The sequence below is a fragment of the Danio rerio genome, chromosome 25 (genome assembly GCF_052040795.2).
Source record: "Danio rerio strain M-AB ecotype USA chromosome 25, GRCz13ab, whole genome shotgun sequence".
NCBI classification, from domain to species: domain Eukaryota; kingdom Metazoa; phylum Chordata; class Actinopteri; order Cypriniformes; family Danionidae; genus Danio; species Danio rerio.
In genome coordinates this window covers 9,998,304-10,020,000 of record NC_141045.1, presented here as the reverse complement: position 1 = coordinate 10,020,000, position 21,697 = coordinate 9,998,304, and the positions used below count along the sequence as shown (strand labels likewise).

Below are 21,697 nucleotides of genomic sequence, written 5' to 3'. Positions count from 1 at the left end.
AATTATGCCAGAATGTTCATTTTTGGGGTCAAGCTTGATATGGATGAATAAATATGACACTAAAACTACCAGTTGGTCTCTGTCTTTGAGTGACCTATTAAGCCATTCATTCAAATGATTCATTCAAAGTAGCTGATTCATTCAGACTTTTTTTGAATCAATCATTAATTGACTAGATCTATTCAATAACTAATTAACAAAACACACACACACACTGGGCAAATGGTCCCCTCAGGCTTTATTTAAAACTATTTTCATTCGCAGAAGCAAAAAAACCTTATATGTGAATTTTTTGCTTTATATTTAGAGATGTCATATATATTTTTTCATTCACTTTAATTATAATCAGTCTAAGTAAATATTACACATGTACCCGAGATGTGGGTAAACTGAGCAACGTATCATCTCACATGTGCTAAAAAAAACCAACACACTACCTTACAAGCAGCCCAAAGCAAAAGCATTCTCTAATCTCATTACGACTAAAAATACTTTAGCCAAAAAAAGTCAATTTGCTCGACACATTTTTAGGGTGAATTAGACTTTTAAAGGATTGGACTTGAATTCATTAAACATGAGATTCAATTCTCCATGACGCTTAATGAAGTATGTTCAATATCAGCTCAAGGGCATATTAGTTCATTAAGCAAATTAAAATATAAGACAGAAATAAAAGAGCACGACTCTCACCCATCCAAGCTGAGAACACTGCGAAACGTGTGCTTCTCTCCGAACACAGAGAGCATGTAAATCTCATCCACGATCACATGAAGCTGGTGCCTGGAGCATGCGAGACAGAAACAGAGTAAATGAGGGCAGAAATTACAATTCCAATGACATTCAAGAACACAAATGTCATTTCTTGTCAATAATGTGCAGTTTAATGAAGCATGTGAAACATTTGGAAAACAAAGGGCAACTGGAAAAGCAAGAGACGCAAAAACAATTAAGCTACATTGACATTTTGCATCGTTTGCTCCTTTTCAGCCTGTTCTAAACTCACAGAGGTTTTGAAGAATGCCATTTTACATACTACCAAGCAGTTGCAAGGCTACATAAGGGCCAGGGTCGATCTGGCCTACTCAGATTGAAGACTGGCCACCCACTAGGATTGGACGGTATTCAAATTTTAATACAAATTTTCTGGTCGGGTCCCGCGGCTCCCGCAGTACAGCAGCGGGAATGCAGACCTCTAGATCGTATTTACCACGTCTCCCTGCAAATACCGCCAAACTAAATACTATTAATTAAATAAATAATATTTAATGTTTAATACTTGTCTCCTATATAAGTGCATTGTTATTTTATGATTGTATAACGGTATTAAAACTGACACCGTTGCTATTTTTAGATCCCATGGTATGCCATATTACCGCCCAAGACTACCACCCATACAAAAATATTTTAAAAGCTGAAAAATAGTATGTAACGGATGTAATGAATGTAATTTGATGTTAACTATTAACATTGCCCTTTAGTCATTGTACGTTTGTCAATCAAATGTAAAGCCCCTTACATTGCACAAAATGGATTTGTCCAACCTATACAGGGCTAAATACTAAGGACTTTTTTAAATATACCAGTTAGAAAATATTCTCACTAGCCCTATGAAATTTTTTTTTTACATTTTATACTTTTAATAATACACTAATAATTTAGTTTAAATATTTTTATTAATTTTCAAATATATTAAACTTCAAACCCTATAATCCTTATCAAGAGAAAAGCAAAGCATAGCTGTCTGTACAAAACTTAAGTCTACAATAGTAATAATTTAATAATAAAAAATATAGGTCAGGTCAGTATCCTCAGCAGCAAATGTTTAAAAGTTCTCCAATTAAATAAATAGTTAAAAGTTTTATGGAGATGGATTGTTGGTGATTGCATTGGTGTCAATGGCCAGATTGGGTAGCTACACATGAACAAAGGAAAATTAAGACCTTTTAACACAATATTTCAGTAAATGTAAGACTTTAAGGCCTAAAATTAAGCTTTTGAGATTTAAGACATTAAGACTTTTTAAGCCCCCGCAGATACCCTCATAATAATAGTGTCCAAACAATTAAAAGATTAGTCCATGTTAATTGTAAAACCAAATCAAACGTTTTCTTTTTTAAAATAAAAATAAAATATTTTACATAAATACATTTTTTTTAAAATAATGCATTGGCAAAGTTAGCATTTCTAACAGACAAAAATAAAAACTGAAATAAAATAAATAAAAACAAATTTATTGTGTATTTAGTAAATAATAAAATGACTAAACATTATATTGAAATTAAATAAGAGATCTACAATGCTAAAATTTTAATTATTTGCTCATCGTTCCAAATATTCACACATTTCATTGTTATGCAGAACATCAAACATTATATTTTGATCAATGTTAATAATAATCATCATAATCACCATACTGTAATATTAAATAACTAATTAAGTTATAATAAATTAATAATAAACAGTTTCGATTTCGTTTGAGTATTAAATAAACAAATGAAGGATAACCGGATATAAATCTGTATTTAATACATCTGTATTTATATGTAAAACGTTTATCTAAATTTCCTTTCTTTCTTAAAATAAATTAATTAATTAATGTGTTGAGAAAATAAACTGCATATAACTGCTCCATTATGCAGAAGAAGAACAGCAAAAAACATGTCCCTTTTTGTGCAACACTGTTGAAATGATTTTAAATGAATGTAAAATACTGCATATAAATCACATATATGAGGAATATGATCATTTCCAGCTTTTAAATAACCCTGAATATTTAAGTTTTGGTCAAATTTCAGGGGCCTCAAATAACTCAATAAGAATGAAACGATGTGCTTGAGAGCTAATGCTTGAACTCACATTTTGGCAAACTGTAGAAAGCCGGTCATCTCTTCAGACGAATACACTTCTCCCAGGGGATTGTGGGGGTTTAATAGGATAAGAGCTTTGACGTTCAATCCCTGTACAACCAAAACACAATTTTAAGAGTGGTGTTTATTTTAGGGGGATGCTAACAGAATGCCATTTTCATCTACACAATTGTGTTTTGGGGGCCACAACTAAAAATTCAACAAACGCAAGTTTATAAATTTCAAACATTGCTGGCACCAATTTACCTCCATAGTAAATTATATAATAAATTACTATGGAGATCAATGGGTGCCAGAATTTTTCTAAATATATTTTTTGTGTTTAACAGAAGAAAGAAACTCTTAAAGGTTTAAAACCACAAAAGATAGAATAAATTAGGTTATTTTAATATTTTGAGTGAACTATCCCTTTAAAAACATTGTATTACACCAGGCCAGTAGATGGGAATGTTGCGCTGTAAAGCAACACTATGCGTCTGAGCACGGAGAATATATAGGCATGATTAAACATTTGATAACTCTAAAAACGCTGAAAGACTGCAGGATTATTGGTGCACAAGCACATTGTTTCTTTACAGCGCAACACTGCCACCTACTGGCCTGGCATAATGCAGTGTTTTTAAAGGGATAGATCACCCAAAAACTTAAATAACCTTATTCAATTCAATTCACCTTTATTTGTATAGCACTTTTACAATGTAGATTGTCTCAAAGCAGCTTCACATAATAGATCAGTAAATTGAAATAGTGTAGTTCAGTTTTCAAGTTTAAGTTCAGTTCAGTTTAGCTCAGTTCAGTGAGGTTTAATAATCACTTTTGTGAGTCCAAACACTGAAGAGCAAATCCATCGATGCGCAGCTCTACAGATCCAGAACCATGCAAGCTAGTGCGACAGCAGCGAGGAAAAAACTTCACCAACACCAACTTATTTATGAGATTTTAAACCTTTGAGTTTTCTTTCTTCTACTGAACACACAAAAACATATATTTTAAAGAACGCTGGCGCTCATTGACTTCCACAGTACAAAAAAAATGTGTATGGGAGTAAATGGATGCCAGCAAGCAAATATCTTAAAAGAAATTCAAATAGGTTATAAACAAGAAGGGTGAATTAAATATGGCAGATAATTCAATAATTCAGATAATTCCCTTTTAGCTGTTTCTCATCAGATCAGCATGATAGCATATTGTCGTCTATGTGCAAAAATGTTCAAAAGCAAAAGAAAAAACCTGTTTAACAAAAAATACCTCTGTTTTGGCCTCTTTGAGAGAGTTTTCCAGTTTGTCAACGGTAAGCTGGAATGGTCTGACATCACTTCCTCTGGGCTGTAAAACATATAAATGGATGAATAAACACAGCGTTTCTGCAGTCAAATTAGTATTCAAAGTAAACGTAAAGTAGTACAAGTCAAGTTTAAGATATTTTAAGACCATTATGAATGAAATCTCAGACTTTTGCAGGGCTAAAGCTCTTTCTTTTTTGTAATAACAAGTGGAATATGCTTTTACTTGCCCCATTAAAATGAAAATTCAGGTATTTACATATTTTAAATAATGTCAAAACATATATAAACAATACTTTTCAGAAGTTTTAAATAATATAATACACTAAATTTTTTCACAACATACATTTATACATAGAAAACTTTTTAAATGTCATTGTAAGGATGTAAGGGAAACAATTAAACCATAGTGGTAAATCTGTTAATTTTTCTTTTGTTAAACTTTTTGTTTTAGATGGATTGTTGGTTGTACCAATTGTAGGGGTGTAACGGATCACTTTTGATCCGTATGCATCACAAACCACAGTTCGAAACGCACTTGATTTGCGGATTAGAATTTTTTTTTTTAACTTGTAGGTTAATCTAACATTATAACAATTGCAGAGAGACTGCAAGTCTCCCACGTCGTTCAAATCTCATGTATGAAAGCATTTTGGCTTCCCTGTAAGATATAATGATGACAGAAATGTAGTGGTGGGACCTACCTAAATGCTTTAGCTATTAATTAAAGGTGTTTTCTGTCACTGCTTGTTTAGCCTGCATTAATGCATTCAGTGTAAAGCTGCATGATTAAACATTAAAAGATTGTGATTTCAGTTCAAACCCGCGCAACATGAACGACAAATGATAATGATTTGCATATGTTTATTAATCCTTCAAAGTGCTGCATTCAAATCTGCATCGAGAGATTCAGTTTTTACACTTTCTCAGTGAGTTACAAACAATTAAATAACACAGAAGAACTGAGAGAACAGTTTAAAGTTCAGATATAAACGCTGATGTTTATAGTGAAGATTAACATCACTGTTTAAAGAGCCCATATTATGGGTTTTTGAAAATTCCCCTCCATGTAGTGTGTAACACAGCTCTAAGTGAAGTGAAGTATCCAGCTAAGGCTTAAATCTGTTAGTGTACAGTGTTTAAAACTGTTGATTCATCTATAAAAGAGTCGACTCATAGTGCTTCAAACGAGTTGCCTTGATACCGATTCATTAGGTGTTTCGCCATGACGTACGAACGAAACCAAGTTATTCACGTGCACGCGCAAACCCGGGAGATTTCTAACCTGAGGCCCCGCCCTCTGACGCAGAAACCCAGAGACACACACACACACACACACAAACATGCCGGTCGATTGAAGTCACACTGCAGATGGATATATTGAGTCTCTACCCAAAGATGAAACCTCAGCATTATAGCCAAGAAGTTAGAAACTACTGGAAACTTCTGGAAACTACATGCTACAAAAAATACTTCATCAGCGTTTGTTAAAGGAAGGATCAGTAAAGAGTAACTTACTGCTGGACATGTCAGGATGGATTTTTCTTCCTCCATTTCTCAAGTGTAAGTACGTGCGATTAAAGTTGACTCTAGGTTGCAAATGTGTTTACTTGTGATTTGTTACTTGTTACCGCGTGTACTGTATCAGGTTAACTGGCTATATTCTCTTATCGCGTGCAAAGTCACGTTAAAAACGCGACGTGTGCTGCTTTGTTAACGGAGCTCCGTGGACGGGGAGTAGTGTGTGTGTCTGTGTGTGCGTGTGCGCGCGCTGTCGTCCGGAGGTGTGTGTGTGTGTGTGTGTGTGTGTGTGTGTGTGTGTGTGTGTGTGTGTGTGTGTGTGTGTGCGCGCGCGCATCCGGAGCAGGGTTAAGTGCGTGTGTGTGTGTGTGTGTCTGTGAAAAGAGCAGAGTGAGAAGCTAGGAGATCTCCTCAACTGTTTTTGGAGTTTTTGCTCAATAAAATAGTTAGTCGTCTGAATTTAAGTCCAACGTCTGTATTTACATTGAGCCACTGGCAGCTAAAATCCACGCCTACACTATCGAGCGTGTATGAACTGTGATTACTTTTATATTGCTGATTAGCTGTTTGGCATTTCACTCTCTGACTGAAGGCAGTCGACCAATCGCAACAGACTGTCATCGGTCCAATCAGCGCAGATTAGCTTCGCGCTAAGGAGGGGTTTGGGAACAAATGAATCACTGGACGATTCATACGGGAGTCGCTGGGATAATTAGGTAAAAATAAATGCAGATTATAAGACCACGAAAGTGTTTTTTGACCTTGCATGCATATTAAACTGTTGTTGGAGACCCTTACAACCAAGATATGACCCTATTTCATGTATAATATGGGCTCTTTAATGAACATGAATGAACATGAATTTTTGACGCTGGTGAAAGCAATTACATTAATCAACCAACAGATGGCGACAAACAACCATCAAAATTATATCACTGAATAGGTTTTCAAAAGTAAAACACCTAAAATGAAAAAGTTTTGTAAGAATTGTTGAATCATTAATTGAAGATAAATATAATGTTGTACAAGATGTTAGATTTCTATTTTTATTAGAATTTATTAGCATTATTAGCTACAGTAGCAAATATCTTATTTGGTATTGAATACTTTTCTTTATTCAGCTGTTTTTCTTAATTTTTATTTTTATTAACATTACAGGTTATAAGTTTTGTATGTTAAAAGCAATGTTTTTTGCAGTAATATTTTTGTATAAATGGAAAGCAAATGACATTTATCTTCTCCCTTTTTTTGCTGAGCCGAAAACTGGTCTGATCCGTGACAAAAAAAAAGTAGAGTGATCCGAACTGCAGATTTGTGATCCGTTACACCACTAACCAATTGGGTAGCTTTATATGGACATAGGAAAATTAAGACAAATTTAAAAGTATTCAAGACATACAACACCATATTTCAGTAGATTTAAGACTTTAAAGCCTAAATTTGAGCTTTTCAAATTTAAAACATTAAGAATTTTTAAGACCCCGCGGATACCCTGAAACAGAAGCATAGCTGCACAAAAAAAATTTGAGCTTAAAGGAAAGCTCTATTACAACCCAAAGATACAAGATCAAATCTTACACCTCAAATATTGCGACTAGGGTTGTCACGTTACTTGAATTTAGTACCAATCGATATTGAAATTATAAAAACATCCATGTCCAGCTAACATGTGAGCGCTGTTGAGCATGTTCTTAAACAGTGCTGATTTGCCATTGTGTTCACCAGCTCAACAGAAATTACTGTGATTGGCTGTGAAGGTCATCGGTTCACCAATGTTACCGCTGTTTACAGAGTGTAACCGCAGATACAGGAGCGTTTCAAAGTCACGTTGATCAGCTGGTTTGTCTATAAGCTGACAAATGAGTGATCTGCTGATGTTTCGCGGCTTTAAAACGATCCAGTGTCGGAGTTTGGTGAACTGATGACCTTCACAGCCAATCAGAGTCACTTCTGTTGAGCATGTGAACACAATGGCAAATCAGCACTGTTTGAGAACAAGCTCACAGCACTCAGATGTTCGCAGGAAATTAACGTTTTTAAAATTACATTATCGATCGGTATCGAATTACAGTATCATAACAACACTAATTGCTACGCACCTGACTATAAAGTGGCACATGATGTAGTTTGACGCTGCTATACAAGTCAACATCCTCCGTTATCACACCGTAGAAGGGCGATGGGATGAGAATTGCATCTGTAAAACATTCACAATCAGGAAAAAATCTCAGACACGTAAAGCCAACTTATTTCTATTTAACCATCAAAAACTGTTCAATTTCAATGTTTACAAAAGTATCTTTTTAAACGTTATTTTTAATTTGTAAAAATGAATAAACTAGTATTAGACTGTAATCGCTTAATAATTGTGGTCACCCTTTTGAAAGCGATCAAAAGGAATGACATATGTTAGGCCATTGCTAAGAAATTTAGCCAAGTGGTATTCACTTATTTTTTTGCTATTGGTTATTTAGCTTAGTCAAAGACTATAGAATACGCAAGACGTGTCACTCGTATAGTTTTGAATGGGGAAAAGTGTAACTGTCAATATGGTGAATAAAGCCCTGCCTTCTATTACAGGAGGCAATCATTGATCGCTATAGACTGACGACTCTGGGGAGTGGCTCGAATCAGATGTGAGTTTCTGCAGATTTTGTGTGATTCGAATGTTTAGAAATGAAACAAAAAGACACAGTTGTTGTTTAATTTTATTGGTGATTTGTAATATGAAATTTAATAGTAAGCTTGGCAAGTTGTTTTGGAGAATTTGATGTTTCCCCGTTAAAACAGAGCGCCCGAGAGGAATTTTAAAGATGGCCGCAAAGTGAATTGACTTGCCTTTAAAGGACTTTTTTTTTTTATTTAGGTGCCAGGATGTTTTGAGTGGCTGTTGTGTCAAAAAAAATCTTTCAAATTGCATTTTTTTTTTTACCAATAGAACCACTTTAAGTAATTGGTGAGGAAATGTTCATTTTTAATAATAAGACAATTCAAGAAGCTATAGATTTAACAAAGCTTAAGAGGGTTGCCTTCAGGACACTGGCTATGCCATTCACAATGAATTTGGCTTGTTTTTATTTAGTTGGCAGGGTGTGGCTGTTCACTAGAATTTTACCAATTTTACTACCCTACAAGAATGAAGAAGAAGAAAAACACACTGATTATTATAAATAAATAAATAAATAAATAAATAAATAAATAAATATTTACCTTCTGGGTCACATAAAGTAGCTGCCAAAGCTGAAAACAGAGACCCACAGCCGTTCATAACAACAACCTACAAAAGAACTAATGAAAATTAGTGTGTGGTCCAGATTATTTTTTTACAGAAAAAGGAAGACAATCAGAAATAAATCATGCTGATGTGCTAAAAAAAACTCACATTTTCGGGTTTTAGAGGTTTGGGAGAACAGCAGTAGTCTGAAAGGAACTTAGCAACTTCCTCTCGAAGGCTTTGGTAAAAAGAAAATCAGAAACAAGAACTTTAAGTCTGTGAATTTAAAAGATTAATTTGGAGCATGGAAGTCAAAATTACAGCAGGAAATGAAACACTTTTGTATAGAAAAGTATGCTTACAAACTGTGGCCCTTCCAATCAGGGTATTGTAAGAAAGCAGGTTCAATGTTTAACATGTCAGGTCGCGTTAGCTGTTGAAGAAACCAAGAATCAGTTACTCATAAAGGGCATCTACAATTGTACTGTGTAATATCCATAACTTTTGAAGATTTCTAAAAGGACTTCTTGCTGTAATAACATCATAAGCAATAAGGTGTCTTAATTTTTTCTCCATTTCATGTCTGTGCAGCTCAAACCCCTTATAGCAGGCGTGTCCAAACTCAGCCCTGGAGGGCCGGTGTCCTGCATAGTTTAGCTCCAACTTCCTCCAACACACCTGCCTGGAACTCAAGTATACCTAGAAAGAGCTTGATTAGGTGGTTCAGGTGTGTTTAATTGAGGTTGGAACTAAAATATGCAGGACACTGGCCCTCCAGGACCGTGTTTGGACACTACTGCTTTATAGGAAAGTTATGAATTTTGGCACACCACGCACGTGCACATGTAGGGTTCAACCTGTGCACTGCACATGACCTTTTTTCTCTTTGAATAAAATGTCCCTCAAATGAATAAAAGTGCCCCTTCACTTCTCGATCGCCAACACTCAGACCCTCCTCCAAAACAACCCCCTCCACATCCCCCACCACCCCCACCCACTCTTCACTTTGCGATTACCCCATGCATTCGTTTAACCAATGGTTCAAATTATTTTTACCAAAACTGACATATTTGCTTAGAACTTTTGAAAGCAAGTTTTGAAAAAGTTTCTGAAAAATAAGTACATTAAAAATTTATTTAAATATTTAAAAAAATAATAATAAAATTTAAAAATAATGAACAAAGAAAATTAAGAAAAGAAATATTTGTTACAAAATAATAAAAATAAATTATGAAAGTTTAAAAAATAAATAAATAATTACAAATAAATATAAATAAGATATAAAATTAATAAAAAAAGAAAAGAATATTTTTTACGAATAAAAAATAATACTGAAAGTATTGAAAAATAAATAAATAATAACAAAATAAAATATAAAATTAATAAATTTTCAAAAAATTACAAATAAAAAAATTATTCTGAAAGTTTGAAAAAAAAACAAAAAATATATATTTTTAAAAAATACAAAAAAAAATGAAAAAAAATTAAGAAAAAGAAAAGTTTTTTTGAAATAAATAAAAATAAATAATCAAATTCTGAAAGTTTCGAAAAATAAATAAATCATAACATAGGTCTCTTTACATATGGTGACGATTTCACTATGCCACCCATTAAGATTTTTGTAGTAAAATGCTTTATTTTACAAATATTTTGGCATAACTTTAGAGATTTGTTTCAGTGCATGTTGATATCAACAAGGTCAACAAGAATTGTTCAGCCAAAATTTACTCACTTTCAGTTGATTTCAAACATGTATGAGTTCTTTTATTTCTATTGAACATGAAAAGAAAGAATGAAGAATGTTAGAAACCGGCAACTATTGACTTCCATAGTAATTCAAGCAAATACTATCCAAGTCAATGGTGACTGGTTTACAACATATCTTCTTTCTTTTTTTTTCTTCAGCAAAAGAAAGAAACTTAAGGAGGTTTGTGACCAATGAGTGAATAAATGATGAAAGAATTGTACGTTTTTAGTGAACTCTGCACCTTTAAAAGCTCAAAGAGTTGTTAAATCATTCTCAAAGCTGATACCATGATGACTAAATGGAGTTGCAATTTCTGCAAATTTGCCATATTTATACAGTGTGGTCCTTCACCCAGAATTAACCACACAACAAGAATTTGAGAGCAGTGCCACATACTGGCCAAAAGTTATATGAAATGACATAATATTAGCATTTGCATAAATGTGTTTTTTCTACATTTTGCTTGAAATCTTCTACAAATGTCCTTAATGGCTGTTTTTTTTGTTGCTTAGGACCATGCCTTCTATCATTTACTCACTTGTTACAAACTGTTAAGCACAAAAAGGTGAAGAAATTCTTGAAAAAATATATTTATTATTTCTTATTCCTACTGTTAATGGCTGCTTTTCTCCATTAATCTTCAGAATATCTTGTTTTTTGTTCAACTTCAAGTAAATGGTCATGAAATGTTCATTTTTGGGTGAACTACCCCTTAAACAGCTGCTTCCAAACGCAGTATTTCATATTTGCCTACAATGTTAATATCACAATTTAAGAAGCTCTTGATTCAACAAAACTTAAGAGGGTTGCCATCAGGACATTGGCTAGGCCATTCCTAATAAATTTAGATCGATATTTAGCCAAGTGGTCTTTACTTTTATTTTGATATCAGTGCCATTTAGCTTGTTTTTATGTAATTGCCAGGATGTTTTGAGTGGCTTTTCACTATCAAAAGAAAGCTTTATTCCAATTTCACCGCCCTCGAAGCAAAGAAAAACACTGCTTATTATTAATAATAATAAAAGAAAGATACAGTATTTGCTAATAAATGCTAACCAAGCAAATCACATATCTTACCCTCTTCTGCAGGAGGTCAAAGCATAACTTGTTTTCACTGGTTCCCAGGTTTATTATACCCTAAAAGAAAGAATAAAACCACAGGAAATTACCGCACAGCAGAAGTGAGAGACAGTGCATTAAAATGAGACAAACCACACAGATTTGCAGATAAATTTCCTGGAAGCCCCAAAGGACTTGTGGCCTCTGCGTCCCCCGAGACACACATTTAAAAACATAACTTGGTTTATAAACAGCCTGTAGCATCAGAACAAGTGTGTGTTTTCATAAAGGACTGTAGATAGGCAGTAGAGCTGCACGATTAATCGAAAAAAGATTGCGATCTCGATTCGATCCCCTAGACCAGGGGTCTCAAACTCAATTTACCTGGGGGCCGCAGGAGGCAAAGTCTGGGTGAGGCTGGGCCGCATAAGGGATTTCACAAAAAAAAAAGTCCTCAAATGTCATTATTAACAGTTTTAATTATTTCATCTGAACATGAAGTGTCCTGAACATTAACAGAACATTGAGTGAAGATTATGATCAGTTCTTCTGAACATGGCATCTTTTGCCTACTCTTTGCTGCCAGAGACTTGACAGCGCTTCTTCTCACAAATCTGAACCACATTTGGCTTTAGAGCGGAAGCAGTTGAGACCCTCAGTATGGCTTGAAGATGATCATCATTAAGTCTAGACCTGTACTTTGACTTATTGAAGTTCAAGGTGGAGAATAACTTCTCACACACTTCTCACACACTCAAAACTTCCATTCCCTCACCTAAAAAAAGGCGTATATATGTATAAATAAAACACCCCCACCCCACTCCAGTCACATCAGTCTGTGCCAGTCTGTATCTACCTATAATATATATAAGATGCAGGCTGTAGCTAGGTAGGTGGCAGGCTGCAGATAGGTAGCTAAGTGGGAGGCAGGGGCAGGAACAGCTTACCTTGGTTCTGGCCGGCGCGAGTTCCCTCCTACACTTCCCGCCCGTCACAGCGTCTAACAAAGGGGCGGGGTGCGTGGTGACGTCACCGGCATCCCCGCCCCTTTGTTTACACGGCGGGCGGGGAATGCCAGTGACCGCTGTGTACGGATAGAATCAGCGGAGCGGGGAGCGCTCTCTCTCCCCGCTCCTCTGATTCTGTCAGTGTACAGCGGTCGGCGCGGGCCACAAAATATTGCACTGAGGGCCGCAAATGGCCCGCGGGCCGCGAGTTTGAGACCCCTGCCCTAGACGATCTTAATCCAGCATTTCAACAATTCTGTCAATCATATTTTCAAGTTCAGGAGAGGAGCAAAGGCGGCTGCACAAGTCTTCTCAGTGTTTCACATACGTTGCTCAGTGACATGGGCACTTCCAAATGGTGTTGCAAGAGTCACATACTGCATTTATAAGGTATAATTCTCCCCAAAATGTCATTTTTGTCTTTATGTAATGATGTATTAGCGGCCGCGAAGTCACACGTGACATGAGCTGCTGACCGTGAGCTGTTAACACAGAGAGGGCGGGCGCATATACTTTAGTAAACAGAACTGCATTAGGCTGTGATGAACAGGTAACAAAGTTGTAAATAACGTTCAGTTTGTGGCACAGAGTGATCGTTTGGGAGCCGCGCGGGAAGTATGAACAGCACATCATTTAAATAATCGTGTCGCATTTTAGAGTTGTGATTTCGAAACTGAAAATGACAAATGTCTGATTTTACCAGTGAATAAAAGGTCTAATAATGTCAGTGACAGATTGCAAGCATATATCTCAAACATAATAACTCAACATCAGAATTATGAATAATTATATGCTGATGTAATTATTTTAGCCACCTATTTTACCCTTTAAGTCCTCCATTCAAAGTCTACACAAAATTGAGCTTTATAACCATCAGAGTAGACATACACATAATATTAATATTATTGTTGTTGTTTTATCATTTGTTTGAGAATACCAATAATAATAGCTTACTCAGATTAACCTTTATTTTACATCTACAGATTTTTTTTTAAAAATTGCTCTTCAGTGTTTGAACTCTCAGTAATGATTAAATCACACTGAACTGAGCTAAACTGAACTGAACTGAACTTAAACACTAAAACCTGAACCACACTGTTCCAGTTACTGAACCACACTGTTCCAGTTACTGAACCACACTGTTCCAGTTACTATGACCATTTATGTGAAGCTGCTTTGACACAATCTACATTGTAAAAGCGCTATACAAATAAAGCTGAATTGAATTGAATTGAATTGATTCTCATTTTAGCCAGAATCGTGCAGCATTGCAGCTCTAATAGGCAGTAACTTGACATTCAGTGTGTCTTTTTGCAAGTGTTTAGTCAATTAAGCAGCTTTTATGGGATCACATCAACGAGACTCTATATTGAATACTGATTTAAAAATTAATATCACACTGCAAGATGACTGAAAATGAACAGATTAAGGAGGGGGAACTGAATAAACATTGTGCAAAAAAGGACGTGCAGAAGAAATTTACATTTAAAGATTCAATATTTAATTCAATAAAGTAATTAAGTTTTAAAGTCTTTGAAACCAGTTGTGCACTTTAATTAGAACTTATATTCAGAATCTACTCTACTGTTCAAAAGACTGAGGTCTGGAAGATTTTATAAACACATTTGCAAGAATTTTTTGCTCACCAAGCTGGCATTTGTTTGATTAAAAATACAGTGATGTTACGAAACATGGTTGCAATTTAAAAGCATTTTTATTTTAATACGTTAATTGATGCAAAATACGATTTTTTGTATAATTACTCATTGGTATAGTCTTCAAAGACAGATCTTTCAGAATCATTAAAATATGTTAATTTGTTAAAATATGTAATCTTCTTCAGGTAGTTGTTTGTAAAGCTCCCTTCGCATATTAAATAGTTTAATGCATAATTTCTGAAGAGAATTATTAATATTTTAAGAATCTTACAGCAGTGTGTATATTCTTCTTTCCCTCTAAAACAAGTTCTATATAAATAAAAAACTTTGTTTGAAAGTAAAATTGAAATCTATGTAAACCAAAATGTTTTATTAAAAGAACAGTTCACTCCATAAAATGAAAATTCCCTCATAGTTTACTCTCCCTTGAGTGGCTTTTAAACTTTTCATCTGTTGAACACAAAAGAAAATATTTTGAAGAATGCTGGGGTCCGTTCTTCGTACGTGGATTACTCGGTTAGCTGGATTTGGATATTGACGATTTGACACGATCCAGGATCATTTCGTTGTTCAAAGCTGATCCGAGAGTTGTTGTCATAACAACAGTTCTGCTAGGTCAAACCTGATCGGGAGCAGGTTCAATTCACGTAAACAGGATTAGATCGGCTCAGTTCAAGCAAAGATAATACCGAAAGTATGTTCCGAATTTTCTTACAGTAGTAGTTATACACTTGGGAAAATGGTACATTTTTAAAACTATATATAAATATATAAAGTTATAGTTATTAATAAAATAAATAAAGTTATATATATTAATAAAACTTGCTAAATAAAAAATGCAATCTGCACCCTCGAAATTAAAGTACAAAGACTGTCACCTGGTGGTGCAAAGAGAAAACTTATTGATATGAACTTTTTAGATCGCTTTAGTACAAATTGTGTATAATAGAAATGCACTATATGTGACTTTTTTTTTAAAGCAATAATACATTTATGCAGTCATGAACATGTTTTGATAGTTAATATACCAGTGATTTGATGCTTCACAAAAGTTGCAGAAGCCTTTACCAATATAAAAATGCTTTTGTAAACAATCAGTTATTCTTTACACCGAATAAAAAAACTTTTCTAAATGTAGAACTAAATACATTGATTTGCATTGAAATACATGATGATACACTTCACACATGAAAGTGTAAAGCCTGCAGCTCACAACAAATGTGGAAGGTTATCGCGTGTCATATTTAACAAACCGTTTACTGCTAATTTGATGTAATTTTGCTTACGTGGATAATTGAATATTAATCAGATGATGTCATTACGCTGCTATGCCGTCAGCCAATCGCTGCATTGCTGATCATGATTTCGAGGATCAATAGATCTGTCCTTCACAACACACGCAGCGATCTCAGATCAGTTTATCCAGACATTCTCATCTGATTCGCGAACTTGTTTGAAGAACCAAATTAGCCAGAGATTAGTTATCAAGATTAAAAGATCCAGGATCTGCCAAATCATCTAAGATCATTTAAGCGAGGTACGAAGAACGGACCCCAGGTTAACGAGACCCATTGACTACCATAGAAGAAGAAAAACTGACTATGGAAGTCAATAGCCCCTTTCACACAGTGATACATAAAATTTACAGAACGACTTTACCTGTAAATTTAAAAAAAAAAAAAAAAGCGCTGTTCACACAGGTGAGGACGTTACGGAATTTTTACGGAAAAGACCGCTCACACATCTATTCCAAAATACCGGTAAATTCTGACATCATTAACCAGAAATGACCTCAAAATGGCTGGGCTTGTATTTGTAAACATTTGACTACATTACAAACTCTGTGAATGGATCAGTATTGTGAACAACTTCGATGAAAATATAGAGGAACACTTTTGCATGTCGAGATGTACATGATATGTGTGTGTGCTGGTGCTGCTTCACGGGCACACGCGACACGTCACGCAACTGAATGAAGCAGAGCTTGAAGGTAAACAAACAACGGCTTACCATAAGCAAATTATCGATAATTATTTAAACAGTTGGCATTAAGATAAACATATAAACATTTTCTGACTAACATCCAGCAGCTGAATGTGTCTGGAAAAGTATTCAAAGGCTTTTATTTTCATAAACCGCGCAGACGTGAATGCGTCTGACTGTTCTGATTGGCTAAAGTAGACATCTTACGTCAGCACGTTCTAGACGTGCACACGCTCTTTCTGGCAATCTTCCTTCTGCGTTCACACAGCGCAGCATTCCGGCAAATTACCGGTAATGTTACAACTTCTCTTTCCGGAAAATAGCCAGAATGAATTTACCATTATTTTCAAAAAGGGCCTGTTCACACATACAGACCTTTCAGGAAAATTACCGGTAATTTTCAAAAACCAGCATTTTTCAAAACATCTTCTTTTGTGTTCAACAGAAGAAAAGAAACTCAAACAGATTTTGAACAAGCAAATAATGATCAAGTGATGACAGTATCTATTTCTGGGTGAACTATCCCTTTATTGGGCCACACTGTACTGTACATTTTCTAAATACTAACAACATAATAATAATAATAATAACAATAATAATAAAGCATTACTATTTCCAAGGTGACTTACATGAGGGTTTGACTTCTCGTCGTGTTTGTTGGCGTGATACTGGTTGTATCCTTCCTGTAGGATTCCCTGATGTATCCGCATGCTGTTTCCACGACGAGACAGGTACGGGTTATACTGGGGAGTCTGATCCCCCAAGAGCATGCTGGGAACAGCTTTGGCACTGTTGGGTAACAAATGTGGCAACAAGGTTTGCAAGGAGCTGGGTTTGGGGACGGTTTCCCTGCTGGTGCTGGCGCTCTGGTCTTCAGTCCCGCGTGTGGAGTTCAGGACTCTGGTCAACATAGACATGAGACGAAACTCGTGGTCTCGCTCTTGTTTGGCGCGTCTCTCCTCCTGTTGCTCCCTCCGTTCCTCTGCCCGAGCCTCCTGCCGCATACGGGCTTCCTCCAGAGCGAGGAAACGCTCTTCTGCTGTCTGCTGCCAGCTTAGATACCCAGCCAGAGCGCTGGATAACACCCCGTCATTTGGGCGAACCACCCGGCGCCGCTTCCTCTGATGGAACGATCCGGAAACCCCTTCTTGGTCGCAATGGGTACCTCCACCATCTCTCATCGCCATGGGAGCTGTTGCGGGAGATACACCCGCACCTGAGGAACCCGTCATGTTCTGGTCACTGCAATCTATGGTGGGGTGATAGGAAAAACTGGGTGAACAGGATAAAATAATTCACTCATACTGTAGTTATAACTATACTTTCCCAGTGTATTAACAATTCCAATCATTTTTTTTATCACAAGTATTCTAAAAGGGGATCTATTATGCCCCTTTTTACAATATGTAAAGTCTCTGATGTCCCTAGAGTGTGTATGTGGAGTTTACCACACAAATAATGTTGAAACCTTTACAGTTTGAAACGCCACATTCACAAGGGGCGTCAGCATCAACCCTTACTATTCAATTTGAATGGGTGAGGTCAGGCGTTGCCGAACTGCATATGGATCCATCGGTGCCTTTTCAGTGTTGTTGCTCACAGCAGAAGTTGGGACTCTCTGAACTTTTCAAGCACCAATGAAAGCGTCAGCCAGTCAGATCGCTGTATGCAAATACACCAGCTCAGACAGTAGTCGATTGCGGAATAATTTCATTGGCTAACGCTGTTATGCCGATCACGTCAGCTCAAACTTCAGACATGCCCTCTGTCAAGCGTTGATTCTGAAGCCATGTGTGAAGCAGGAGAAACTGTCCATTTCAGGCTTTGATCCAAATTGTGGAATTTTGGTAACTGTCGCTTTAATTCAAATGAGACTGTGCTCTTTTTAAAAGAAGGCAGAGCTACAAACGCCTGTGTCAGCATAGTGGCAGATTCAAAAACAAGACTAACATCATATGCTAATGTGAGTGAGATCTTGCTAATGGTCGGTACTTTCCCAGTCTGATGACAATATATAAAGGGAGAATGTCAAGTGCTTCCGCAGAGACTATAAAATATTAAAGTAAATACATTTTTACCATTTTTACCAGCTGATATACACATACAGTTGAAGTCAGAATTATTAGCCCCCTATGAATTTTATTTTCTTTTTTAAATGTTTCCCAAATGATGCTTAACCGTGCAAAGACATTTTCACAGTATATCTGATAATATTTTATTTCTTCTGTAGAAAGTCTTATTTGTTTTATTTTGGCTAGAATAAAAGCAGTTTTTTTATTTTTTTATTTTAAGGACAAAATTATTAGCCCCTTTAAGCTAATTTTTTTCTCGATAGTTTACAGAACAAACCATCGTTATACAATAACTTGCCTAATTACCCTAACCTGCCTAGTTAACCTAATTAACCTAGTTAAGCCTTTAAATGTCACTTTAAGCTGTATAGAGGCGTCTTGAAAAATATCTTGTCAAATATTATTTACAGTCATCATGGCAAAGATAAAATAAATCAATTATTAGAAATGAGTTATTAATACTAGTATGTTTTGAAATGTGTTGAAAAAATCTTCGCTTTGTTAAACAGAAATCGGGGAAAAAAATAAACAGGGGGGGTAGATAATTCAGGGGGGTTAATAATTCTGACTTCAACTATATATATTATATTACATGTATACATATGACTGTTGCCACACAATTGTTACATAACAGGTCCCCTTTAAATTGTATGGTCAAATATGCAAATTATGCATTATTTAAATAAATATGTGCATGCATAATCATTTGCATTTGCATAAGCTAAAAAACTTAGTTGGAGAAAACGGGCATTGAAAATGTGTTGAAACCTACAGACACTCACTGATAAAGTGTGAAAAAATAAATACTGAAAGCGCTTTACAAAAATAACTTTATAAAAAAACAAAAAGCATAAAATTCTGAATATGACAGGTGTGTGTTTTTCTCTGTAGTCTTATTTTAAAATGACAAATTCCCTCTCACCCTCAAACCCTTATGATTTTTTCACAAATGAAGACACTTTGAGAAATGTTGGAAGCCGGTAGCCATTGGACTTAATGTATGATACCTCAAAGTCAAGGGTTTCATTGTGGAAAAATGCATTTACTAATAAAACGCATAATTTGAATGTCCTGAAGATTACATAATAAATGTGCTAAATAAATGCATAACATGCATACAAAATAACTACATTATTGGATTGATTTAAATAAGATGTTGCAAACTGTGCTCATTTGAATTTTAAAAGTTGCAAGAATGACATTGGCAGTCATGGGATATGAATGAAGAATTGTTCAAATAAATAATCTGCTTTGAGAATACAAACAGTGGCATAACTGTTCATCTAATTTATGTCCGTCAAAGCAAAAACTCCACTGATCATATTCAACCCTCACTAAGAGATCCAACTGTAATCGGATTCATTCGCAGCGATAAATGAAAATTATTGCATTATTTTTTTTTGTCCATATTTATGAAGTCACTATTCATTTTCAATGTGTGGCAAAAAAAGTATATAATATAACATTCTGTATTACAATTAACGCAAATGATGGCAAAATGTTGACTGTCAAAATGTCATTTAAATTCATTGTGTAATTTTAAGAATTACACAGTGCCACTAAGTAGCATCACATATATTTGCACATATTCCTGACACAGTATTTGATTGATGTTTTTGAGGTAAAATTTTTATTTTGAACAGCTCAATCAAAATAGTATCTTATAAAATTATGTAATGTAATGTAATGTAATGTGTATTTATATAGCGCATTTATTGTGTATGGCCATACATCCAAAGCGCTTCACAATCATGAGGGGGGGTCTCTCCACACCACCACCAGTGTGCGGCATCCACTTGGATGATGCGACGACTACCCACAGGACAACGGCGCCAGTGCGCTCACCACACACCAGCTATTGGTGGAGTGGAGAGACAGTGATAGAGCCAATTCGGTGGAAAGGGATGATTGGGAGGCCATGATCGTTAGGGCTACCTCAAAGTCAAGGGTTTGATTGTGGCAAAATGCATTTACTAATTAAACGCATCATTTGAATGTCCTGAAGATTACATAATAAATGTGCTAAATAAATGCATAATGTGCATACAAAATAACTGCATTATTGGATTGATTTAAATAAGATGTTGCAAACTGTGCTCATTTGAATTTTAAAAGTTGCAAGAATGACCTTGGCAGTCATGGGATATGAATGAAGAATTGTTCAAATAAATAACATGGTATTACATTAATTGTCGAAGGGGAAAGTATGCATATAAAATGAGTAGAATTAAGCAGAAAAAATACTTTCCCTTTAAACATCATTGTTTATTATGCTTCATATGCATTTACATATCTAGGCCTATATCTATAACCATCTCTCTATGCATCTATATGTATATACAGTATGAATGAAGGTGTACATGCCTGTAAAGTGCATTTTGTGTACATCATGCAGCTCTATTCGTGCACAGCGTGTTTTATACCTGATGGGGAACAGATGACATGCGCGTTTCCCTGCTCTCCGTCCATCTCCGCGCTCTCCTCCGCGTTTTGCACGGCTTGTTTGTGCTCCCCGCCGGCCTCCTCATCTTCATCAACAGGTCCAAACTCATACAGCATCTCAGGCTGAGCCGCTTCATCGTCCGAGCTCATCACCTCCGTCTTGATCTCCAGCATCTCGACGGTTCTGGATGGGTGCCCGGGAGCCTCTGACCCCTGCTGTCCGATCACCTGGTTCCCCGTCGCACCGCCCCATAAAGGCAGAGTGGAGCCTGAAGTGGCGGCGGATCGGTTACTCTGCGCCCGCTCCATGAGCTCGTAATACCGCGCGGATCGCAGGGTCTTCTGCTTGTACTCCAGCTTCAACTTTTTGATCTTCTCCCGGCACTGGTCCCCTGTCCGGTTGATGCCCTTCTGCCGCAGAGTGCTGGCGATCCTGTTGAACACATGCTGGTTTCTCAGACAGGTCACTAGCTCGGTTTGGACAGGAACGTCCGACCAGATCTGCAACAGCTCCAAGACCTCCGGCTCCGACCAGTTGCTGCCGCGTTCATACTTTTTACCGTAAACGTGAATCAGATGCATTGCAGCAGTACAAACAAAGCTACGGTGTTGTATTTATAGGATGTTCATGCATTGGTATGGCGACTGCGATTGCGTAAATAAAAGCAAATGCATTAACACGCTAAAACTCCCACTTGTGAGTTCCTGTAATCATCAATCATCTAACACGAGCACTTGTACTTTACCCGGACTGGAAGCAGATTCCTTTACTTTTTAAAGACAGTCTGGCTGTATTTCCAGCCCGTTGCTTTTGTTCTTTATTCAAACAAGTCCTGATACATCC

At 36.0% G+C, this 21,697-nt stretch overlaps 1 protein-coding gene across 1 annotated transcript in view; it reads right to left on the bottom strand.

Annotated features, from left to right (window-relative positions):
* Window positions 1-21,697, bottom strand: part of accs (1-aminocyclopropane-1-carboxylate synthase homolog (inactive)) — a 28,444-nt gene extending 6,747 nt beyond the window's left edge. Inside the window, exons 1-10 of the mRNA NM_001014323.4 lie at window positions 20,835-21,697; window positions 16,969-17,588; window positions 11,710-11,769; window positions 9,248-9,318; window positions 9,054-9,123; window positions 8,882-8,948; window positions 7,771-7,868; window positions 4,116-4,193; window positions 2,857-2,957; window positions 691-780 (exon numbers count right to left, since the gene is read on the bottom strand). Of these exons, the coding sequence (NP_001014345.3) occupies window positions 691-780; window positions 2,857-2,957; window positions 4,116-4,193; window positions 7,771-7,868; window positions 8,882-8,948; window positions 9,054-9,123; window positions 9,248-9,318; window positions 11,710-11,769; window positions 16,969-17,109 (776 nt within the window). The 5' untranslated portion in view covers window positions 17,110-17,588; window positions 20,835-21,697. The remainder of the gene's footprint in view (window positions 1-690; window positions 781-2,856; window positions 2,958-4,115; window positions 4,194-7,770; window positions 7,869-8,881; window positions 8,949-9,053; window positions 9,124-9,247; window positions 9,319-11,709; window positions 11,770-16,968; window positions 17,589-20,834) is intronic.